Genomic DNA, 22,669 nt, shown 5'->3' on the forward strand with positions numbered 1-22,669 from the left:
TAATCTAAAACTATAAACGTTTTATTTTCTTAGTATTAAATGAAAATAGTAGTTAAATGTTGTTAATGAATCCAACACTAAGAGTGTTGTTGATGTGCTAATTAATCCAACACTAAGACAGTAACATAAACTGGAAGAGTCAAATTCGACTCTTTAAAGGGACTCCTGGTAGGATTAAAAGTTAAATTGATCACGGTCCCGAGTCAGACGATGCTTATGCGAGTCATTATAAGTGAACGATGGCTCTCGCGACCACTTTCGCGGTCCGCTGTCAGAAAACCCCACATGCAACTTTTAACAGCATCGGACCAAACGAGTGTCGTGGGAAACACTTTTCATTTGAAACATCTCTTTACATACCGTTTTCAGATTTGTATCAACTGCTGGCATTCCGTGATGAAAAACAGTCTCACAGAGAGTTTATTTGAACAGCATTTTTTTCATTAAGGTGTAGATTTTGAGACAGGCATGCCACAGGCATCGCACAAATGATGTCATCCTACCTTGTGCCCCTTTAAGTGTTTATTAAATTTACTGTGAAAAATCAATTTCGAGAGAGAGAGAGAGAGAGAGAGAGAAATGTTGTCGTGTTAATTAATTCAACACCAAGAGTATAGCATCAACTAGAAGTGTTAGATTTGACTCTTTAAGCATTTATTAAATGTACTGTCTATCTGAATCAATTGAGAGAGAGAGAGAGAGAGAGAGAGAGAGAGAGAGAGAGAGAGAGAGAGAGAAAGAGAGAAAGAATGAGAGAGGGAAGGCGCTGCTGGTGGTGGTAGCAGCACTGGTGGTGGTGGTAATGTCCAGAGGGCAGCAACTCCTGACAGACAGGCCGTCTCTGGCTGCCCACTGCACCGTCGACCTTCACCAGAGGCCTGCCTTCCTCAGCAGTACACACCAGCTGGTGGTCCTCTCTCAGTCTCTCTCTCTCTCCCTCTTCTATCTCTCTCTCACTCACTCATTACACACCACTTTACTATGGTTTTCGCTTATTTTGCTACAATACTAATGCCATTAACTCCTCCTATGTCCTAACCTAAAAGTGGGCTGCGTTCAGACTGAGTGAGTGAGTGAGTGAGTGTGTGTGAGTGTGTCTGTGTGGGGTTGGGTTGGGGGGTTGTTGCAGAGGAGTAGAGAGTAAGGGGGTTTGGATTTCAGCCCTCCCATGCAAGCAACCCTGCTGCACATGTGCTGTCACTCATTTGCCCCCGACATACACACATACACAGAACACACACACATACACACACACACACTCCAACACACTCATACCCTGAGAGAGAACAGGGAGAGGGAGACGGAAGGGGTCGAGATTCGAGACATTTGGCTGTGGTGCTCCGTCCCGTCAGGAAGCTCCGTGGAAGTTCCTTCACTCCCCTTCCTTCATCTGGACGTCTCTCTCCCCTCAGCTCCAGTCCCTCTCTACTACACCGCCCACCGGTGCCACATCTCCAGGACCTCCGAGAGACACCAGCCCTGGGCCGCACAACCCAACCATGGAGATCCGGCTACTGGCGGCACAGTTACTATTCCTCCTCACTCTTTATCAAGTAAGCAGAATTTTTTTCATATTCAGATTCAGCCTGCATTGTCGCTATGTTGCAGAAGGCTTCCCACCTGGGCCTTCATCCTGGTTACAATGTTTGTAGAGCGTAGATAAAGGTCGAAAGCTGTTTGCTTTTCATGTTTGTTGTGTTTTTCAAAATCGTGTCTGCTTTATTTCAAAACTCCAAAAATGTACCAAACCATTACCTCAGCTCGGTTTTCCAAAACCACCGCTTTGACTTTAGGGAATTGGAAGTCGCAGAGGTGTGGAGTCTGTCTGCTGTCAGCCCTCTTAGTAAGGCTTGCGGTGGCTCTCTAAGCTTTCATCTCCTGGTGCAAAGGTGAAGGCTGCAGTTACACAGTCTGACCTGTGGCTCCATCTGTTGCAGTCGTTTGCCTCACCACAAAAATCAGTTTTCATTTCTTGTTTAGTATGGGCTAATTATTTTGGATATACAGAAGAACCGGCTTACTCAACAAGACCATCAGTTGCGTTGAACGGTGCCTCGTAGTAGAGGTCTAAACAAGGAGTCGAAAAGGGGATAAATGGTACAATGACACCCTAAAAGTCACTTTATTTTTTTGGACATGAAAAGTCTGCAGATGTTTTAGGGGCTCATGTTACGACCCCCTGGTGATGACATGGGCCATGGTTGTCACCAGAGCTAATGAAGGACCTTAAGGTGACAAATGAAAAGTCGCCGTGAAATACACAAATATGGAAGTAAATCTCTGTCTGCTCCGCTTAGTGTTTATGCACGAAACAGAGTGCAGATGTGGGGATGAAAAGAGGACCTTGGCTGCATGGGCTCAAGATGTGGGCCTTCACTCTGAGAGAAACCATGAATAGGCTGGCCATGGCAGGATAATGAGCCCGAGTTTGTTTTTTTTCTCTTCCCTGTGAGAACCACAGTGATTAGTTGAGACAGTGCTATTGAAGCATTATTTTTAAGTTATTTCATTCAATTTTATTTACTGAAGACCAAAAGTGATTTTTCTCAGCCAAAAGACATTTTGTATATTTAAGAAAATCTAAACGAGTGAGGGAAACGGTTGTGGTTTGAGTTGGCCATAACCAGAAATGACTAACTGAACACTCACAATTGATTATAATGCTGCCCACAATTTGTTACTAATTTGTTCAGTTATGATAAATTAACACCATTTTATGCACGAGTATCTACGAAGCCATGACATGAGTTATTGTTATTTGTATTATAACAAAATATGTTGTTTTATTGAGCTACATTGAGGAGTCGGCTGGAAAAACAGACATAATCTGAAAATGTAGTAGCTGAAATCGTTACTATAATGCTATTTGCTTTTGCAAATTGTCTTTTTAATTGGATTACTTTTAAAAGCTTTAGCTTTACAAGCTTTAGCTTTAGGCTAATCTTTGCTTTTTCACATGACTAGTTTTGAAAAAGTTTCATTTCAACTACCAATGAAGGAGTAAGCTGAGAATTGTGAGTCATTATGCTTGTTTTCCCCCGGGACTTCTTTATTATTACCATTATGAAGCTGGGGAAGTACATTGGTGTAAATATTTATGCCAACCACTGTTGTTTGTTAGTTATGGGGATCCCATGTGACAGTTATGGCAACCCCAGTGTAAAGAGTTACTCACACCAGTTGCCAATGACAAATGAATCAGGTGTTTCAGATAGTTGCATCTTGTCTTCACAGTGGTGTCATTTTGCTGAGTTAAGAGTGACACGTAAATGGTGGAATGCACAGGCCAATGTGTCATCTGACCAAAAATATACCGGCCATTCCTGTGGCACAGACACTCATGTGCATCTCCCGAATACACGCACGCACACACGCACGCACGCACGCACGCACGCACGCACGCACGCACGCACGCACGCACGCACGCACGCACACACACAGACACACACACAGACTAATCCCAGTGACTCAACAGATTTGGGTGCCATCTCACTTAATTTCATTTTATCCCCTTGGGCTCCCTGCCTGATTCTCTGAGGCGTGCCGGACCACAGGGCAGGTTTCCTTTGATCTTGGGTAGGGAACGTTACGGCTCTTGTTATGGATATCAAGCAAACTATTCCAGCCGTGCAAGGCACCTCGGGGGCCGCTAAAATTCCCCCCTTCAAAATGCCAGAGGTGTTGCACGACACATTTCTCAGGACTCAGGAAAGAGAGAGAGGGGAGCCTGTTCGCAAAGGTTGCTGGGACTATTACTCCTTAAATCCTTTGGTCCGAGAGGAGATTTGGGCCTTCCATGGGAATATCCTCCCATTGATGCGAGGAGGGAAAAAAAAGTTTGGTTTCGAGAAACAGGCCCATTCTATTCCGCTGGCTTCCCGAGCGAGGGGGAGGCTGTTTTTTGGTCGGGAGCAGCTGTTCGCAAATGCGTGTTCAATGCCATTTGTCCCACAGCCTAATCCCGGCAGCGGAAAAGGGGAGTCCAGCGTCTGTCCGACCATGAAATTGAGGACAAATCAGCCTGTAAAACGCCCACTGCAGAGCTCACGCTCACTGGAAACAATCAGTCAGCTCGGGCCAGCTGTTGGAGAGCATACAGGGGCTGAGTCACACACACAGGAGTCTACAGTGCTGCTACATCCTCTGTTGTTTTGCATTGGCCCCTGATTAAAAACAAACACAGCCTTGTGTCCAGACTTAGGCCTACAGCCGTTGCACTTGAGATTTCCTTTTTCTCATGATAATTATTCAGCCTCATAAATTGAGATGCTGTCATAACTCAACCCTGAAGAACCATGACAGTGGGGACTTATTTTAATCAAGAATGATTTCTTTCAAGAATGGTTCTGTCTGGAATAGACATTTTAAGTATGTTGACCTGTAATATTTGTTCAAATCATGAAGAGTTAGTCAATATGGACAGTTAGGGTTAGGGTTAGGGTTAGGACATTTGAGACTTATCTTGTCTTGTTCTCAACATTAAATAGTTCTCTAGAAATAGATACAGTTTACAGATATGATACCATACTTTCCTCATCATCTCCCATTTATACCCTGTCTATCAGCATAACAGCTCTTATTTTGCAGCGGAAGCGTTAAATTCATTACTCTCACAGTCACCCCTCTATCAACTGACGCCAATTTAATTAAGAGTGGGAGTTAACAGATTTATACCCTACATCATATAAAACAAGAGAACCCCATGGCATTGAGGAATATGGGTGTGGTGGTGAATAGGGTCCTATATATAGGCCTATAGGCATGGAACTCAATGAAGTGCCACACCACGAAGATGGTGGCTATTTTTTACCCACCCGTGAAACATTGGGGGTCCATGGTCCTCGTCTCCCCCATTAGACCCGGTGGGCAGTTAGTGAAAAGAGAGGCATCTGCTCCAGTGAAATGCTGGTATTACAGCCCCAGAATAGGAAGGCCACGCCAAACTAGAATGTCAGGAGAAAAAAAAACGAAACAGAGGGTGAGGGGGAGACGGAGAGTGAGTAATGAGAGAGAGGCCGCTAACATTGATACTTTAATGCTGACTATGTCCTCTGGGGAGTCTGTGACAGAGCCTAGTTAGAGGATATGGACACCTGTGTGGTGGGAGCAAGAGTCATTTCCCTTCCCCCAAAGCCTATACCGATGGTTCCTCCTCAGCCATAGCTCACCAACGGGTTAACCAAATGCAATTGCAATGCAATGTGCTCACGATGAAACGATGTAGGTGTGTCACGTTACGCTGGCAAATCTCCATACTGTCCCACACAGTAGAGTGTCGGGCGCCTTACCAATGCCCTCTTGCCCTTCCAAAGGAAATCACTTTGGCAACCAACCCCTTCAACGTTAAGACCCCCACCCCTGACAGAGACCACCCACAGCAACCTGTGTGGAAGATTGCTACAACTGCAGCATGCATTCAAAAGTCAATACAAGTCCATCACAACAACCCATAGTGCTCATAACTAACTATGTTGGTGTTCTTTCGATACCAAACGGAGATACCAATCCAGTACAAAGTGCTAGAATAAGACTCCTTTAGTATTAGGCTTAGGTTTGGGGTGCTCTGTAAGCTTTAAATGGCACAGGCCGAAAGGCTTTCCCCATTTCCTTTCCTCTCCAAGCTATACAAAAAAAATTGTTGAGTGAAATGGCTCATATCCTGTTTAAAAATGTTCTGTACAAGTGCATATGTACAAACGTATTAAGAGTTTAAAAAATGGGAAGGTATTTAAGTAAATAGTTAATTAATTAATATCAGTTTGGGTTAAGGCTATGTTATCAAGCTAATGTTAGCACAACCCATCTTGACTTCGCAGAACACCGGCACACACACAAATGAACATATTAGGTGGCATTAGTGCTCCTATCCACACCAACCAGGCCTAGCACCCTCCTGTTCAGGAGCAGCTGTGCCTAGCCCTGTGCCTTTGGCGTGGTAGGAATGTGCTTCCTTGGTAAAAGTCGCTTGGGCAGACGGGAGACGGGGAGGACAAATGGGTGGCATGAGGGCTGAAACCAGAGTGGTGTAGATCATTCCCAAAGCCCCTCGTTCCCGTCCAAATTCCAAAGAACTTTCCCAAGCAGGAAATCATGTCAGCATAATTGTTAATGGTCGCAGTTGGGCAGTTGGTCATGGTGGTTAAGGAAGACTTATGAGGTCTTAGTGGTTATATATGGTCACATTCAAGCGCATCACCATTATGTATTAAGTTCTTGTCATGCCAACTGTATTATGCCGGACAAAAATCTGATGGTCAAAATGTAAGAATTTTTTTTATTGTGATTGAATACATTTTGGAGCATATTCAGTGTGCTGACAGCCCTCCTTCATCATATTCATCATATCTAACTTATTTAATCAGCATTCCTGATTTTACTTTTTAAAATTGAGAGTTAGAGAAGAATTCTACCATCTTCCATCAAGTGACCTTGGAAATCAGCTCCAAAATGTAGCTGCATAGTTTGCAGCATACTTCAGTAGGCAAGGGGTAGAGTGGCCTGGAGGAGTGAGTTTCACTTGCTATATAGGCTTTCATTGAGAAGATACAGTGTCATGCCAGGGCTGTTTAAGACTATGGTATACCGACAGATGTTTCTGGTCACTAGCATGCACGCACACACGCATGCGTGCATGCACACACACGCACAAGCACACGCACACACACACACACACACACACACACACACACACACACACACACACACACACACACACACACACACACACACACACACACACACACACACACACACACACACACACACATACACACACACACACACACACACACACACACACACACACATAGTGTGTGAAAGTGAAACGGAGAAGTGGCCAAAGGCATTGGCTGGCTGTCATGTCATAGCCGGTGTGTATGTGGGTCAGACAGACACTGGCGTATTTCAAGCCCGCTGTGAGATTAGCACTTCCTTATGGAAACAGTCCTGTTTATTCCCTCTCTCTTACTAATACCTCGGGTCTACTAAGCATCTCTAAGGACTTCTGAAGGGCCAGACAGTCAATTACACCGAGACATGCCCAAGAGACCAACCGTGACCCCCTCCATACTCACCAGGCTTTGATAGGGTGATGATGGAGGCTTGAGTGCGGCCCAACAAGATGTTTACATCTGACCTCGTCCTATAGTCTGTAACCAAGGCTGCTCGCACACAGAAATAAACCCAATCAGCCGAAGTTCAGAGTGCAGTCTTTGAAGCGATCAAACATGCTGATTGCGTTCGAGAGAGATGCATTTCGGTATGGACATTCAGCTAATTAGGGTCTTCGTCTAAACGTCAAGGAATTTCAACAGTGTACAGTAGAGCAGGGGTGAAAGACAGTGTCATACACTGTGCCTCTGATTTCCTAACTGTTAGCTATTAGCGTCCCGGTTTAACCGGGACAGTCCCGGTTTGGAGTTGTGTGTTCCAGGTCCCGAGCAAACTCTGTCGGGACACAAATATGTCCCGGTTTTGGCCACCCGCTATTGCGCTACATGTCTATCAGGGTAAATATATGGAAAAGATTACATATTTACCTGCCACAATTAATAGCAGCCAGCGCGGTATAGAACGTCTGAAGGAGTCAGTTGCGATTTGTCATTCCTCCCCCTAAAATTGATTAGAATGCAGGAAATTGCATGTAAAAAAATACAATTTTTCTTGGGCCCCCAGACCCAGACCTGGGCCCCCAGACCCGCCCTCCAAATATTGTCCTTTCTAAATCGCACAAAGTGTACCGGTCTCAGACTACAAAAATCTGGTCACCCTATATTAGTGTAGCCTCTTACTGCAGATGGGGGCGCCGGCGGGCCAATTCACTATTTGCTGAAAATGCTCAACTACATCATAACAACATAGCTATGACATGACAGAGAGCCTTAAGTTACAGATTAAGACATATCCATTACAATTTTGGTGACAGTACGGTTATAACATAGGCTCTGCGCTAAGGGTTAACAACTGAATCATTAAAATCTAGTGGAGCGTCCCTTTATTGGTGTGGTCTACATGATACCTGTAGGCTACATTATATAGGTAAGACTAGGGAGTGTGTGTCTTGTCTTCAGGCCTGTGTGTGTTACAGAGGCTAATTGATAATGAAGAGGGCCACCAGTAGACCGCTAATGACTTTAGCAGATTCTGTACCACCCAAGGGCCAGAGCAGGGTAACCTAATTTGTGCTGCTGACAGCTCCACATCAGCGGTAAGATTACAAATCTTTTTTACACTGTGTGTATATTTTTCGTTCATGAACTTTCCGTTCATGAAACTTCATTTTCTTGGGGAAAAAGATCTGAAAAGAGAGTAAAGACCATACCATTAGCCCAATTTCAAAGCCCATAAACTACACTGTAAAACATTTGATTCAAGTCAAGCAAGTCATCTTATTGTACAGTATTATATTGACTTAGTTAATTTGAATCAACTTGTACTGTATGTGTGTATGAGTACTAGTGGGAATACCCAGCGAAGGTATTTTAAAATAATTTTCATGGAATAGTTTTCACAGGCTTTTGCATATTTTTCAATGTATGGTAGCATAATGATAGCAATAGTTCTTCTGCAAAAAATGGTAAATAAACTGCATTTATCTAGCGCCTTTCCTCTCCTTCGAGCACTCATTGCACTTTACATTGTATACCTCACATTCACCCATTTACACTCACATTCACACACCGATGGCAGTGGCACTCACACAAGGTACCACCCTGCCACCAGGAGCAACTTGGAGTGAAGTATCTTGCTCAAGGACACATCGAAGGGGTCAGGCAGAGTGGAGCTTGAACCTGCAACCTTCTGGTTGCCAAACTGCTTGTATACCACCTGAGCCACCACCGCCCAAATCAACAAGTAAAAAAATACTTGTTTAAGTGTAGTAGGGTGCCTCTACGTATCTGCAAGTGTGACTACATATTCCTACAGTACATCTGAAACCATCTGCATTCCAGTCAGTCTTTTTAAAGGCACTGCTGGAGGTGTGTCAGGCAGCAATGCCTGGCAGGTAGCCTATTCCAGCACCCTGTGCAATGATGTGATGGACACATATAGTATGGTGGCAGGCACACACCCTTGTGTGACCACTGAAGGCTGATTAGAGTGCCCCTTCTGTGTGCCATGCTCCAGAGATGCTTGGGGCTGCCCTGTATGTCAGCCTTCCAAGGGCCGGTTCTAGTCAATTTGTTGCCCTATAGGCGAGCAGCCTCTTTCCTTTTTGTGCATTTTGAAATTGACATCTGTAAGCATAGCATGAATCATACATCTGATCGAGCACAGCTGATCTAGTACCAACATACTGTACTGGGCTGTGTTTCTCCAAAGCGTTGTTGTTAGCCAGTTAGCAACTTGGGTAGTAGTTGTCAATGGGAAATTGCATTGCAAACAACAAAGTGGCTAACGTAGTTAGCAACTATGGTTTCGAGAAATGCTCCCCTGAGTTGCCATGACTAACCAGTCAACATAAAGCGCAACGTGTTAAGTCACTTGATGTTCTAATTCTGTTGGATTTTCTGGTGTTACTATGGCGCCTCCAAGACATTTGGCAACCTAGGCGACTGCCTTGTCTGAGTTGTCTTCCTCTCACCAGCCCATGTCAGACGCTTTAGGTGTGCGCCCCGAGGTGGGCAGGAGTCACCACCACGTCACCCCCCTCTAAGATTAGTTAAGTCAAACTCAGCCCTTGCATGGCTGCCGTTCTCGAAGCGGCTCAGCAGAGGCGTGCCACCATGCCAACGTGCCAGCGTGCCAGCAAGGCTCAAAGGGGGACGAAAGATGTAAGGCCATGTCTGTCCAGTCCTGTCCTGTCCAGGAGACATACTAATCAGTGTGGCTCTCTGATGCTCTGCCTTTATTGAAAACAAAGGCAACACAGTACCATACAGTCCAATCCTTAATTTAGAGGTGCTAAAAACCTAGGTCATTGAATTGCCCTTGTCCTCACATTGAGCCTTGATCTGATATGAGGAAAAACAGATGCACATACTGGACAAAAGTCTGCCATATACTGTCCATGGAACTTCAGATATATGCTCTCAGACAAAACATTGGCAAAAACTCAGTTCTTGTTTACAATTAGTGGTGCTAAAGAGTTGATTGTATTTGGTGGTTGTATCTGAGCATTGTTCTGTACTTTGAGTAAGTGGTGCCAATACAAATACCTTTCTGGGGTGCATTTCTCGAAAGCATAGTTGCTAACTTTGTTTACTACTTTGTTGTTGCCAATGCTATTTTCCATTGACAACTACCCAAGTTGCCGACTGCTAACAACTACGCTTTCGAGAAATGTACCCTTGTTTTGTAAAAGCTGTAGTAGCTAGGGGTAGTTGACCAGTTCCAAATCCAGAAGTCTGGGTAATGAGGTGACTCTACCATGGGATGTGTTTACTTCCCACTTTGAAGTGTCTTAGGAACGTGAGTCCCGGACATTCTCCTCACAGACAGGTGAGGATGACACACTCTGCCTCGCAGTCTGCGCGTGTGAGAGTGTGCCTGATTTCGTTGCAGTAGCGGATTTGTTTCGTGACCTCTGACCCCTTCGTCAGGTGCAGTGTGGGAAATAAAAGGCCACTCTGTTACTCTGAGCCCAGAGTGTGGGTGGGAAATGGAGAAGCGGACAGCTGCTGCTTCTGTGTGTGTGTGTGTGTGTGTGTGTGTGTGTGTGTGTGTGTGTGTGTGTGTGTGTGTGTGTGTGTGTGTGTGTGTGTGTGTGTGTGTGTGTGTGTGTGTGTGTGTGTGTGTGTGTGTGTGCGTGTAACTCGACTCTTTTTTTCTTTCACGGAGTTGCATACCACCTCGGTAGATTCCCCCGTTACCAGCAGGGCAAGGGAGCGCCATTCCTTTAGGGTTTAGGGGTCAGAGGGGGGTGCTGCTCGCCTCTCTAACCCCCAGCAGCATTCGTGTTGGAGCCTAATATTAGCAGCCAACAACAAAATTCCACCCGAGAAGCATCCAGAATGTATATTACTGTGCTACTGATTTAAATGGCTAGTTTCATATCATATCATCTTGGGTTAAGCAACTACATCAAATTTAAAATACTGACCATTTGTTTTACAAATGAACAGTTCTACAAGTAGCGATTGATTGTCTGAATATAAATCAGAGTATAGATGAATTTGTTATGTAGAAATACCAGTGGAATACAGTAGATTAAAATCCTTGTTATATACTTGTTTTCATCACATGTAGGCCTACTGGAGAACAATTGTAAAACGAAGCATGTTGTAGCTGCAAAATAATCAGTGTGCTCCAAAAATGACATATGATGAAATTGATTTTTTTTTAAAAATTAAATGTAAGCACCATAATGATAATACAGGGTAATTAAATGTAGTGCCCCCTTTCAGCAGAACACATCTGAATGGAAACTAGCAATTGGAACTTGCAATTTGGAGGGTTTATATGAGGCATACAGCGTACAGTAGGTCTGGTCAGCTACAGGATGATAATGTCCTCTCTCCTCTCCTCCCCATTCCTCTTCACTCCTCTTTTGTTCTCTCCTTTCTATCTCTATCTCTATCTCTATCTCTATCTCTATCTCTATCTCCTCTCTGCTCCTCTCCCTCTCCTCTTCTCTTCGTCTCCTCTCCTCTCCTCTCCGCTCCTCTCCTCTATCCCTCCTCTCCTCTCCTCTCATCTCCTCTCCTCTCCTCTCCTCTCCTCTCCTCTCCACTCCTCTCCTCTCCTCTCCTCTCCTCTCTCCTCTCCTCTCCTCCCCTCTCCACTTCTCTCCTCTCCCCCTCCTCTCCTCTCCTCTCCTCTCCTCTCCTCTCCTCTCCATTCCTGTGGCTCTCCAGGTCTGGCCCAGCTCCCAGTCAGAGCAGCACACCCTGAACCCAGCTGTCCTGTATCCCTGGCGGCAGACCAGTGGGGCGCTGGCCAGAGCAGGCCTGTCCAGAGTGAAGAGGGACTGGATCATCCCTCCCATCCGAGTGCTGGAGAACAGCAAAGTTATCCCAGAGTCCCTGGTTCAGGTGAGAGACAATTCACCGTTACCCAAGTATGATGACAAACATGATGACAAAGCAGGACTATAAAATCTGCAGTCACATACTAGAGTTTATGCCTTTATGATAGCAAACAGCGTGGTATTGTTACAGTATAATTGTTCTCATTGTGTAACTTATATTGTGTGGCCCATGTTATATGTATGTGTATAATTTATATCATAAAGGGTTTAACCCTAAATAGTAACATGTATTAGCACAATGTTAAGCCCATATGCTATTTCAGTAGGTTATTACTTAACCCAGCTATGGCAACGCTGTGTTCAAAAGGCCAAAACACTTCCATGGATAGCCTGGGCCTGGGTCAACATGTTGAAAAGGCAAAAACACTTCTATGAATGGCCTGCGCTTGGGTCAACATGAGGACAGGCCTATTTCCTTACCCCCTAAAAAATGGAGGTCTGGCGTCTGTTTTTCTTGCTTTTAATTTGCTAAGGGTCACGTCAGAAAGTGTGAAAGCCGGTCCCTGGACAGCAGTTAGGCGCACGAAAAAACACGCCAGAATGCAGTTTGCACACTTACGTCACCCGCCCCCAGAGGGCTGATTACCATGCTGTGTCTTCGCTCCGCAGATCAAGTCGGACAAGAAGCCCGTGGGGGAGGTGATCTACAAGCTGGAGGGACCAGGGGTCAACCAGGAACCCAAAGACCTTTTCGAGATAGATGAGAATACCGGATGGATCATGAGCAAAATGCCCCTCGACAGAGAGAAGTACAACAGTTTTACGGTAAATGAAACACTGCAGCTCCTGCTGATCGTTGTTATACATGTATGTGTGATTTCCTCAGGATACCCATGTTTTTGGTCAGGAATGCATTGAAGATCTCTCTGAATGTTCCTTAATGTGTCTCTGGCAAAAATAACAAAGCTCAGCTGTGTTGTATGTGTTCAACATGTCTTGGTATTGTGTGTCCACATAGCTGAAAGCCTTTGCCTTGTCAACAAGTGGGGAGAGACTGGAGAGTCCCACCACCATAGAAATCTATGTGCTGGATCAGAATGACAACAGGCCAAACTTCACCAAGCCATTGTTTGTTGCCAGTGTTCCTGAGTTTGCAGCACCAGGTGTGATATGATACAAATACAGTACAATGCGAATGATAAAATGATATAATGCAGGATTTTTGTCCATTTGCACTGAAATTCTTTTGCATCCTTGGCCAAACTAATGTTAAGACATTGCATCATGTATATCCCTCAAATTAGAGTAGATATCGGTACTTTGAGTCATTATATTTCTGTGCTCACTGAACTTAGAGGATTCTTATGAACCTTAGTAAGACAAGTCTGAGAGTGTATCAAATGTCATAAATACTGAATACCTGTCTTCCCTTAGGTACCTCTGTGATGCGTGTGACTGCAGAGGATAAAGATGACCCCATGACGGACAATGGCATGCTGTCCTACTCCATTGTCAACCAGGAAACTGTTCCAGCGAACAAAGCTGATAAGAATATGTTTGGCATCAGGGAGGCAACAGGAGAGATTTACACACTTGAGGGGATCGACATAGAGGTGGGCTTGATTCTTTCACTTTGGGTCATGTGAACAGTCACTACAGTAGTTCTATTAATAATGAGAAAGCCATCCAACAAATATTTTACAGCATACAAGACTGCTGTATAGTACAGTATGTATTGTTTAAATGAACCTACTATGTTGATGCTTTAAGTCAGGGGTGGGGAACCTATGACTTGAGGGCCAGTTATGGCCCTTGAGGCAATTTTATCCAGCCCTCATTCAATTAAGCTATATTCAGGGGACCTGGAGAAGGTGAGGTCTGTTTTAAAGGTGGATGCCTTCAATACAGGCCTAAAGTGCAGGGGGAAAATCTTGGTTAATGTTCATAGTATGGCCCTTGGAGGACTTTTACGGCCCTTGGAGGAATTTGAAGTGGCCCTTTGAATGAAAAGAGTTCCCCACCCCTGGAAGCACTTTAATAATGTCATACTGAAAATACCGTACAATCCTACTGAATGGCATTACAATAAATGCATATGCAATGAGCAAGTTCAACACTGATAAAGAGGATGACTTGGCGTCTTAGCCATTTGTAACTCACGGCTGTCCTCTTGCCCTGACGCAGGAGATAAAAGCGATCAAGCTGACCCTTCAAGTGGCGGACATGTCAGGCATGGGTCTGACCAGCACAGGCCATGCCACCATCAACATAACTGACATCAACAACCATGGGCCAAAGTTCGCCTCTGACACGGTGAGTCACAGGAATTCCTGGGATTCGGTTACATTCCATCCCGAAATGGCATTTACGAGAATCCTTTGCTTGTAAATGTGTAATAGAAGGGACCTGACTCGAGTTACTTTGTAAACACAACATCAAAGCGTTTACGTTCACATTTAAATAGTGTTCAGTAAAACAATTTTATGGGAAATCTATGATGTGCTTCAGTTCTACTGTATCATTTATTATTCAAAATTCTGTGCAGGCTTTCAAAAACGTTGCATATACTCTGGTTTTGCTCTGTACAAAGAAAACCGAACATACAAACGATTTGGCTAACACATGCTGATAAAGACATAGTCTAAAATAAATTTGATACCATTTTGACTCTTTTGGCGAGTAATCAAAAGCTTGTTTTGGTTATGCTTCAAGAACACATCACAACACTTCTTGTGTTTCCATTTTAAAAAGGCTGGCAAATTCACTCAATTGCTTGGGGTTGACTTGAAGGTGTAATGGTGTCCTTTTCATTAGCACTGCACTGTTTGTTATGAGTTATTCTGCTTGGGAGCAACTATGACAGATCTGATGTCTATGTAAAAAAAGCTTGCATTGCATTGGAGATTGTGACTTAATTTGATATGGTATAGTATGTTTGGTTTGGTAGTTTGTGGTTCTTATCAGTTGCTTAAAATCTGTAAAAAAAACAAAACAAAAAAAAACAACAAAAAAACAATCTTTAATCGACCTATTGTAGTAATATCATTTTAAATTATATACTTGGGCCACTGGTTACAGTTATCAAAGATGCGTGGTTCATATAAACAGTGTGTAATGTTTTTTTTGATGATGACATTTTTATGACATCGCAAAGGATACGGATTAACCTAGATGTGTCCACTGATTGTGCCTGCAGTACAAGTTCCATACCGTGGAGAATGCAGTGAGTGACGCAATAGGACGAATCAATGTCACTGATGACGATGAGCGTGGTGGAAAGAACTGGAGGGTCCAGTACCACATCACTGAGGGGGACCCCAACTCACACTTCTCCATCACAGCAGATCCTGTGACTAACGACGGCATTCTGGCTGTCATAAAGGTGAGTGCTTGATATATTCCACTGTGCATATGATGGTGCCCTACCTAAAGTTCTTTCAGAATTAAATTGTTTAATGTATTGAACACAAAGAGGTAATTGGAGTGCGTCTGGGTCTTCACCTTTTTCCTTGGTGCTCATCAGCATAGGGGCTCTCAAGTTTAGTCCAGGAAGAGACGTTTTGAGGAACTCAAGGTTGCAATATTGTTTAATAGCCACTAGGGAGGCATCCAAGGGTTTTAGGAGACCAACCTTGCTTGGTTGAGTTCTTCTGCCATCTGCTGGTAGTCATAGCACCTATAGCCTCTCCCATATTCAGTATGTACATCACAGCTGTTGGCTGACTGCCCTGCTATAAATGTGTGTCCTTATTGAGAACATCCCTTGACAGCCTCTTACACACATTTTTGAAATGACAAATAGTCATTTCTGCAGGAATGTGCATGTGTCTGTGATCTTCTGTTTGAAGGTCTGTCAGACATGTCAAGGCTTTGTTTTCTTCAAGATAAAATGCATCCACCCTATAATTGCTTGATAGTGTTGGTGAACCTTTGCTTCTCTGTCTGCCCTTGATTTTTTTGCAGCCCTTGGATTTTGAGTCCAAGCAAGAGCATGAGCTGGTCCTGACCGTGTCCAATCTGGTGCCCCTCGAAGGCTCCCTTGACTCTCCCTCCAGCACGGCTACTGTCACCATTGTGGTTCTGAATGAGAATGAAGCTCCACGATTCTACGTCAACCCAATTGTTGTTGACGTTCCTGAGTCCATTGTACCCGGATCAGTTATTGTCAAAAATATTGCCCACGATCCAGACAACACCAGACTCAGGTAGGTGTACAGTATATCTGACATCTGGTTATTCCAAAAAGGTGGCGTAGATGCAAACCAGGGTAAAAGTTAAAAGTAAATAAAAGTGCTTGGAGTTCATATTTTCTTTACCAAGTGACACCTGGTGATCCATTAGTTACTATTGTTTGGCAACATGTTCTCTACAGGTGGAGGTCAGTTGCAAATGGGGGGCATTCATCTATTATATTTTTTTAATACTAAGGTGGTGAACCACTGCATTAGTAGATTTTCCACTGTTTAAAGGTTAAAGGAGTATGCCACTATTTTGGGGCTTAATATAGTTAAAATCGTTGGCCAGAGTTTATATTGGTGGTAAAGTGTCTTATTTTTCATGTAAGCCGTTGTCTTGTTTTAAGATAAGTTAAAAGGGGGAGCATGACGCTAAGCTAGTGAAAGTCAATGGATCCGTGTAGCATGTAGCAATGCTACACGGATCCATTGACTTTCACTAGCTTAGCGACATACTCCCTCTTTTAACCCCAGACAACGATTTTAACTGTATCAAGCCCCAAAATAGTGGCATACCCCTTTAACATAGTCAGGCTTATCACTGAACCATCATTTTGGAATACTCCCCAGGTCAAATCTGATCAGCTATATGGAAGGTCTGAAACAATTTTGACTTGCATACTCAACCTTGTGTGTCTGTCCCCTATGTGTGTTTTTCAAACCCTTCGACCTCATCATCCGCAGGTTTGACATTAGTTATGACCCTGAAAAGTGGCTGTCCATTAACCGAGACACTGGAGAAGTCACAGCCAAGCGAGCATTCAACATCCGCTCTCCACACGTGCAGAACAATGTATACCGCGCCATGATTGAAGTGTCTGACGCCGGTGAGTCTTCAGGCCTCACCATCATCATCAAGAATAACAACAACAACAATAATATTCATATCTATTTTTCATTATAGCTATCTCAAACATTATTGTTGTTATTGTTCATTAATCATTATGGTTTGGACTTTAGGGAAATCCTTTTGCATTAACCCCTTAAGACACGGTATTATAAATTAGCTGTTACCAGTATGGCAATGACCAAGTCGTGATGTATTACTAAAGGCACTGTGCACTGTCACAGTAGTGTAGTACTATAATAGTTAACTTTCAATGTCTATTACAGCGTGCCTCAGGAGGTACGGCGTGCATTAAGGGGCTACTGATGTCTTTGTAAACAAACTTAAAGCGATGGTTCGGAGTAGAATCACCCTAATGCCATTTGAACCGTGACACCCATCCACCTTTACACCCGAAGTGTTTTCTGCCGCAGACTTACATCAACAGAGTTGCCGTGTTATTCGATGTTTATTCCGGTTAGCTTGACTCAAGCGCATATGGATACTGGGCACCGTCTCCAAACTTTCCCCACAAAAATAACATGTCATTACACCAAACTTCTGCAGTAGCACAAATATGGTCTGTACTCACGAAACGAAGCATTTGGAAGTTTGGAAATAGTCCAGGAGTTTAGTATTATCAACACAAGCTGAATAGCTTCTCTGCTGCTAAAGCTGTGCCAACGTTACTTCCGTCATATGAGACAAGCCCGTAAAAGTCTTCAACAAACTTCCAGACGAGAGTGTTAAAAAAGTTTTCACTGAATTGTGATTAAGGCTTATATTTTCAAGGCAATACTTAAAAGATATTTCAAATCTTACCTACTATCAATTAGACAAGGATTTTCGTTATCAATACTGATGCTGAATTCACTTTTCATTGTGCATATTATGAGCTTCGTTGAGGACTCTTACATGCTTGTCTTAGATGACGGAAGTAACGTTGGCGCAGCTTTAGCAGCAGAGAAGCTATTCGGCTTGTGTTGATAATAATAAACTCCTGGACTATTTCCAAACTTCCAAATGCTTCGTTTCGTGAGTACAGACCATATTTGTGCTACTGCAGAAGTTTGGTGTCATGACATGTTATTTTTGTGGGGAAAGTTTGGAGACGGTGCCCAGTATCCATATGCGCTTGAGTCAAGCTAACCGGAATAAACATCGAATAACACGGCAACTCTGTTGATGTAAGCCTGCGGCAGAAAACACTTCGGGTGTAAAGGTGGATGGGTGTCACGGTTCAAATGGCATTAGGGTGATTCTACTCCGAACCATCGCTTTAACTTGACTTTTCTCCTTTCCCTCTGTAGATACTGAAGGCATCTCCACTGCTGGTACTCTGGAGATATCGCTTATTGAGACAAATGACTACCCTCCTGAGCTCTTCCCTCTGAGCGCCATTGTGTGCAGCAACCGGGTGCCAGTAGGGGTGATGTTAAGCGCTACGGACGAAGATATGCCCCCACAGTCTATGCCTTTCATCTTTGAATTGCCAATGGTCATGCCCAACTGGACAATCACTCGGATGAATGGTAGGACTTGCTACAGTCACAACCATGCCAAGCTTAGGTCTTTTATTGAGACTATGAAAAACATTTATTTTTCACACAACATATTTTTCACACAGATAGAAATACCGTAGTCCCTCTTTGTGTTATGACAGCATTTTAGGAACTTGTAAATACCATTAGACAAAAATGCAGTCACCCATTTATTGAGTAAACTAGGACACTGTGACCTCATTTTCAGTAAGCATGTCCCAATTGCAAATCATGGCCATTGCTTTCTGTAGACCTAATTAAAAGCTTCATATGGTGTTTCATAATCATTAAGAAAGGTGCCTGCAAAAGTATATTCATTTAATACGTTGCGAAAGGTGTATCTCTAAGAGCCGTTCCTGTTTCCAGGGACCCATGCGTTTCTGGAGCACCTGGGAGACGTGGAGGTTGAGGACTTCTACTTCCCCATAATGGTGTCCGACTCGGGCTCCCCCGTGCTCAGCTCCATGGCCTTCATCAACATCACCGTGTGCCAGTGCGATGCGGACAGCGAGTGCAAAGCCATCTCTGCCACCGTCTTCGCCAGCCGCATGGGCATCAGCTTCATCGCCCTCATTGTCATCATGAGCTGCCTTGCCCTCTTCTTTGGTGAGTAGAAGAAAAAATGAGTGCTGGTGAATATTTACTAATGAGTCATTTATTTCACTCAGGGAAAGAGACAATAGAATAGTCCATTTTGATCACCCTGGATCTTCATCAGGCATCTGATGAAGATCCAGGGTGAGCGAAAGGTTGCTTTTTAAATAATAAAGTTTTTTTTAGCTTATTCACGGTGTGCAGACCTTCAACTATCTGACACTTTTGTCTGGCACCTGCAAAAAGTGTTTTAGGATGTTTGCACCCTACAATTGAATAGTCCCTCACACACCTACTGCTGTTTCATGACATTTAATTTTAAGGGACAAAAGTGAGAAGGTTAGCTTTTTTATATCAAGCTATACAGTAAGCAATGTCTAAATCCTTTATTATTGGTCTTAATTATGCCTCACTGAATTCTCTCTCTGTTGTCATCACAGTGTCATCCCGCAAGCTTTGGAATGGAAGCTGATTGAGGCAATAGTTGTTGCTTTCAATTGATTTGTGTAATGTAAAGTCTGCTGTATATGTCCTCTGTTTAGTGTTGCTGCTGCTGGCGGTTGCTGTGGGAGCATGCAAGAGGCACCAGATGAAGAAAGGAGGGGGCCTCCTGGTGGGGGTGTCGGATGATGACATCCGCGACAACGTCCTCAATTATGACGAGCAGGGCGGAGGAGAGGAGGATGAGGTAAGAGGATATGAGTATGGAGTCTTCAAAAGCTAACATACAACCTCTAGTGGCTGGACTGTGCTGTCCAATTTTAGAGATCCAATAATACATTTGATGAATAAACAAGATGAATAATATTGTATAAATATTTCATTTCATTTATATTTATTTTTAGTTTAAGTTTATACTTTTATTTATATTATACATTATTTATATTTATTTTGTTTTGTTTTGTTTATATTCTTATTTTATTTATATTTCATTTCAGTAATAAACAGTAAAGTGCAGTGTTACTACATGTGTTTCATTAAACATGAATAAACCAAATATGCACTATAACAGAGAATCAACATCTTTCACAAGCATACTCAATTCTGTACATCATTCCCCCTAACGCCTTGGTTTGTCATTTCTTTTGTCATATTTTCTCCAGAACGTGTTCAATATTGACCTCCTGAGGAACCCCAGTGATGTCGTCGTCCCGTCCCCGTCGCCCTACGGTACTCCAGTGCCTGGCATGCCGAGGGGGAGGCAGCCGCTCCGGAAAGACGCCCCACACAACCTGCCCTCGCCCACGTATCCTCGGAGGCCGCCAGCCGATCCCACTGACATCGAGGACTTCATCAATGATGTAAGCCAGCCTTGTTGCTCCATCACATCACTCTCTCTTCTTGTCTCGCTGGTGTGTCTGTAACATCTGAAACCCCGTCTGATTGTTTGACACTTGCGTCAGCTCCTCTGTGTGATGTTGGGATTTGGGTTGTCATGTTCTGGGAGGTTAATGATGGCACTCATAAAGTATAAAGCTTTCATTCTTTTCAGAACTAGAGATGATGAAATATGTTATATAAACATGGTCTGTGTTACTTTTATGTTACTTGCTAGCTATTGAAATTAATTGCAATTATTCATGAATTGTGAGTTTTACATTTATTTAGTCGGTTATTGGTAATGGACTGCTGCCATGCTGTTTTGATGAAGTAAAACATAAATATGGTCAAAACAATAAAGTAAACAGTGCTTTTAATTAGTTGCTGAATGGAATTTGCAAATATGTAGGCCTATATTTGTTTTAAATGATTCAGGAGAACTTGATAGTAAACTTGAGCAATAAAATGTCATCTTGAAAAGAATAAATACAATTGAAACATAATTACATAAGGTGCACTGGTATGCAACATACTGTATCTCCACAACAAAACATTTACTGCTTTGCAGACTTTTCCACAGATGCTCGCTCATGTCATAACCTTGAAAAGGCCAGAGGGAGGGAGTTCACGTCGAGTTGAAATTTCAAAAACACATGACACACTGCCAAACTTCCACACTGTCTGACTGTCTTGTCTGCCTGTGTGTCTCTCCCAGGGTCTGGAGGCTGCGGACCATGACCCCAATGTGCCGCCCTATGACACCGCCCTCATCTATGACTACGAGGGGGATGGATCCCTGGCAGGCAGCCTGAGCACCCTGGCCTCCACCGGCTCGGACGCAGACCAAGACTACGACTACCTCAACGACTGGGGCCCGCGCTTCAAGAAGCTGGCCAACATGTACGATCCCCGGTAATGAGCTCCAGCCTACAGAGAACAACCAACCCAGCACAGCAATGCCAGCCATGCAGAGGGGCGCCACCGTGTCGGTCCATTAGTATGCAAACTTCAGAAAAAAACCACAAGACACAATCACATATGCAAACTTCAGAAAAAAACCACAAGACACAATCACATGCACGCACACACGGGTGCAAACACACACACAAACACACACATGACGCATGTGAGAACGAACACACACACACACCAACTGGCCTTTTCATTTTCATTTCTTTTGACTGAAATCTGCACAGGTGGTGTTTGCATGGCAGTAGACAGTGCTGTCAGGTCACACAAAATACACATGACCTCCTTGTCCACCTTGACCTATATTTCAATGAATTAATGAGCTCTTCGCCGCAATATTGGGACTTCTGCCCTAGTTGCTACACCACATCATGGCCTGGCCATATTTGGCCAAAAGGTGAATGATATTAGCCTTTGGTGGACAGAGAGAGAGAGAGAGAGAGAGAGAGAGAGAGAGAGAGAGAGAGAGAGAGAGAGAGATTCAAAGTGAAAAAAAGAAAACACAAGAGATTGTCTCATTGGTTTTCCGTCTGGTATCTCAGCATGAAGCAAAAAAAGGTTTTGTCAACTGAACTGAAAAGGACAAATTGTCAGAGGAGCACCTGTGAAGGCTGAATCTGGTAATAGGCAAGTAATATCCACAGATATGAATGTAGAGGGATATGGGATTACATGAGATGTGGAATATAGATATCAAATGCAGAACATGGCGTCTGACTGACTTTTGGTGAATGGCATATACTGTACGAATAATATGCGCAATTCCCTGTGTAAGCCATTGAACAAGTTATGGCTAAGACACACTTGAGGCACATCACATACCTGACACATTTGTTTTTTTGTGGTACTTGTCTATCTTATATATATGTAAATAAATGTTAAACGTGGCGATATGAAGATTATTTTGTATTTCTCTGTTTAGGCCAATTCTGTAAGGGTCACAGGTCTTGCAGAGTTTAGCCAATTGGTCAAAATAAAAATAAATAAAATAGCGGTCACATGTAAACATGTATGTTTTTAAACCAGTATTTCGCTTTTGACCTGTCCAGCATTATGCATAATAACTCATTGTATTCTCAGTAAAATGATATTGATGTATAACTTTTTTTTCTTTTTTATACTTTTACTGCCGACTTTTAAAAACAGAGAAAAAAATTTATGTTCTGTGTGAGTTTGTTATTTTTTTGTAATGTGCTATTTATTTCATTCATGAGATTAAAGTTGTTCAAATAAAAATGGTACATGGTGCTACTCAACTGTTTGTGAAAGTGAAGCG

The 22,669-nt window shown here is 43.3% G+C and overlaps 1 protein-coding gene across 1 annotated transcript; it reads left to right on the plus strand.

Moving 5' to 3' along the window:
• The first annotated feature begins 1,283 nt into the window (after window positions 1–1,283).
• cdh15 (cadherin 15, type 1, M-cadherin (myotubule)) lies at window positions 1,284–22,634 on the plus strand. The gene is made up of 14 exons (XM_063188705.1): window positions 1,284–1,553; window positions 11,796–11,972; window positions 12,578–12,733; window positions 12,927–13,071; window positions 13,343–13,521; window positions 14,093–14,221; window positions 15,105–15,290; window positions 15,872–16,113; window positions 16,828–16,970; window positions 18,280–18,501; window positions 18,877–19,116; window positions 19,647–19,792; window positions 20,208–20,405; window positions 21,140–22,634. Exons 1-14 carry the CDS (start codon window positions 1,500–1,502, stop codon window positions 21,338–21,340), a joined length of 2,418 nt encoding a protein of 805 aa, XP_063044775.1. The 5' UTR covers window positions 1,284–1,499; the 3' UTR covers window positions 21,341–22,634.
• The last annotated feature ends 35 nt before the right edge of the window (window positions 22,635–22,669 follow it).

The sequence above is a fragment of the Engraulis encrasicolus genome, chromosome 22 (genome assembly GCF_034702125.1).
Source record: "Engraulis encrasicolus isolate BLACKSEA-1 chromosome 22, IST_EnEncr_1.0, whole genome shotgun sequence".
NCBI classification, from domain to species: Eukaryota; Metazoa; Chordata; class Actinopteri; order Clupeiformes; family Engraulidae; genus Engraulis; species Engraulis encrasicolus.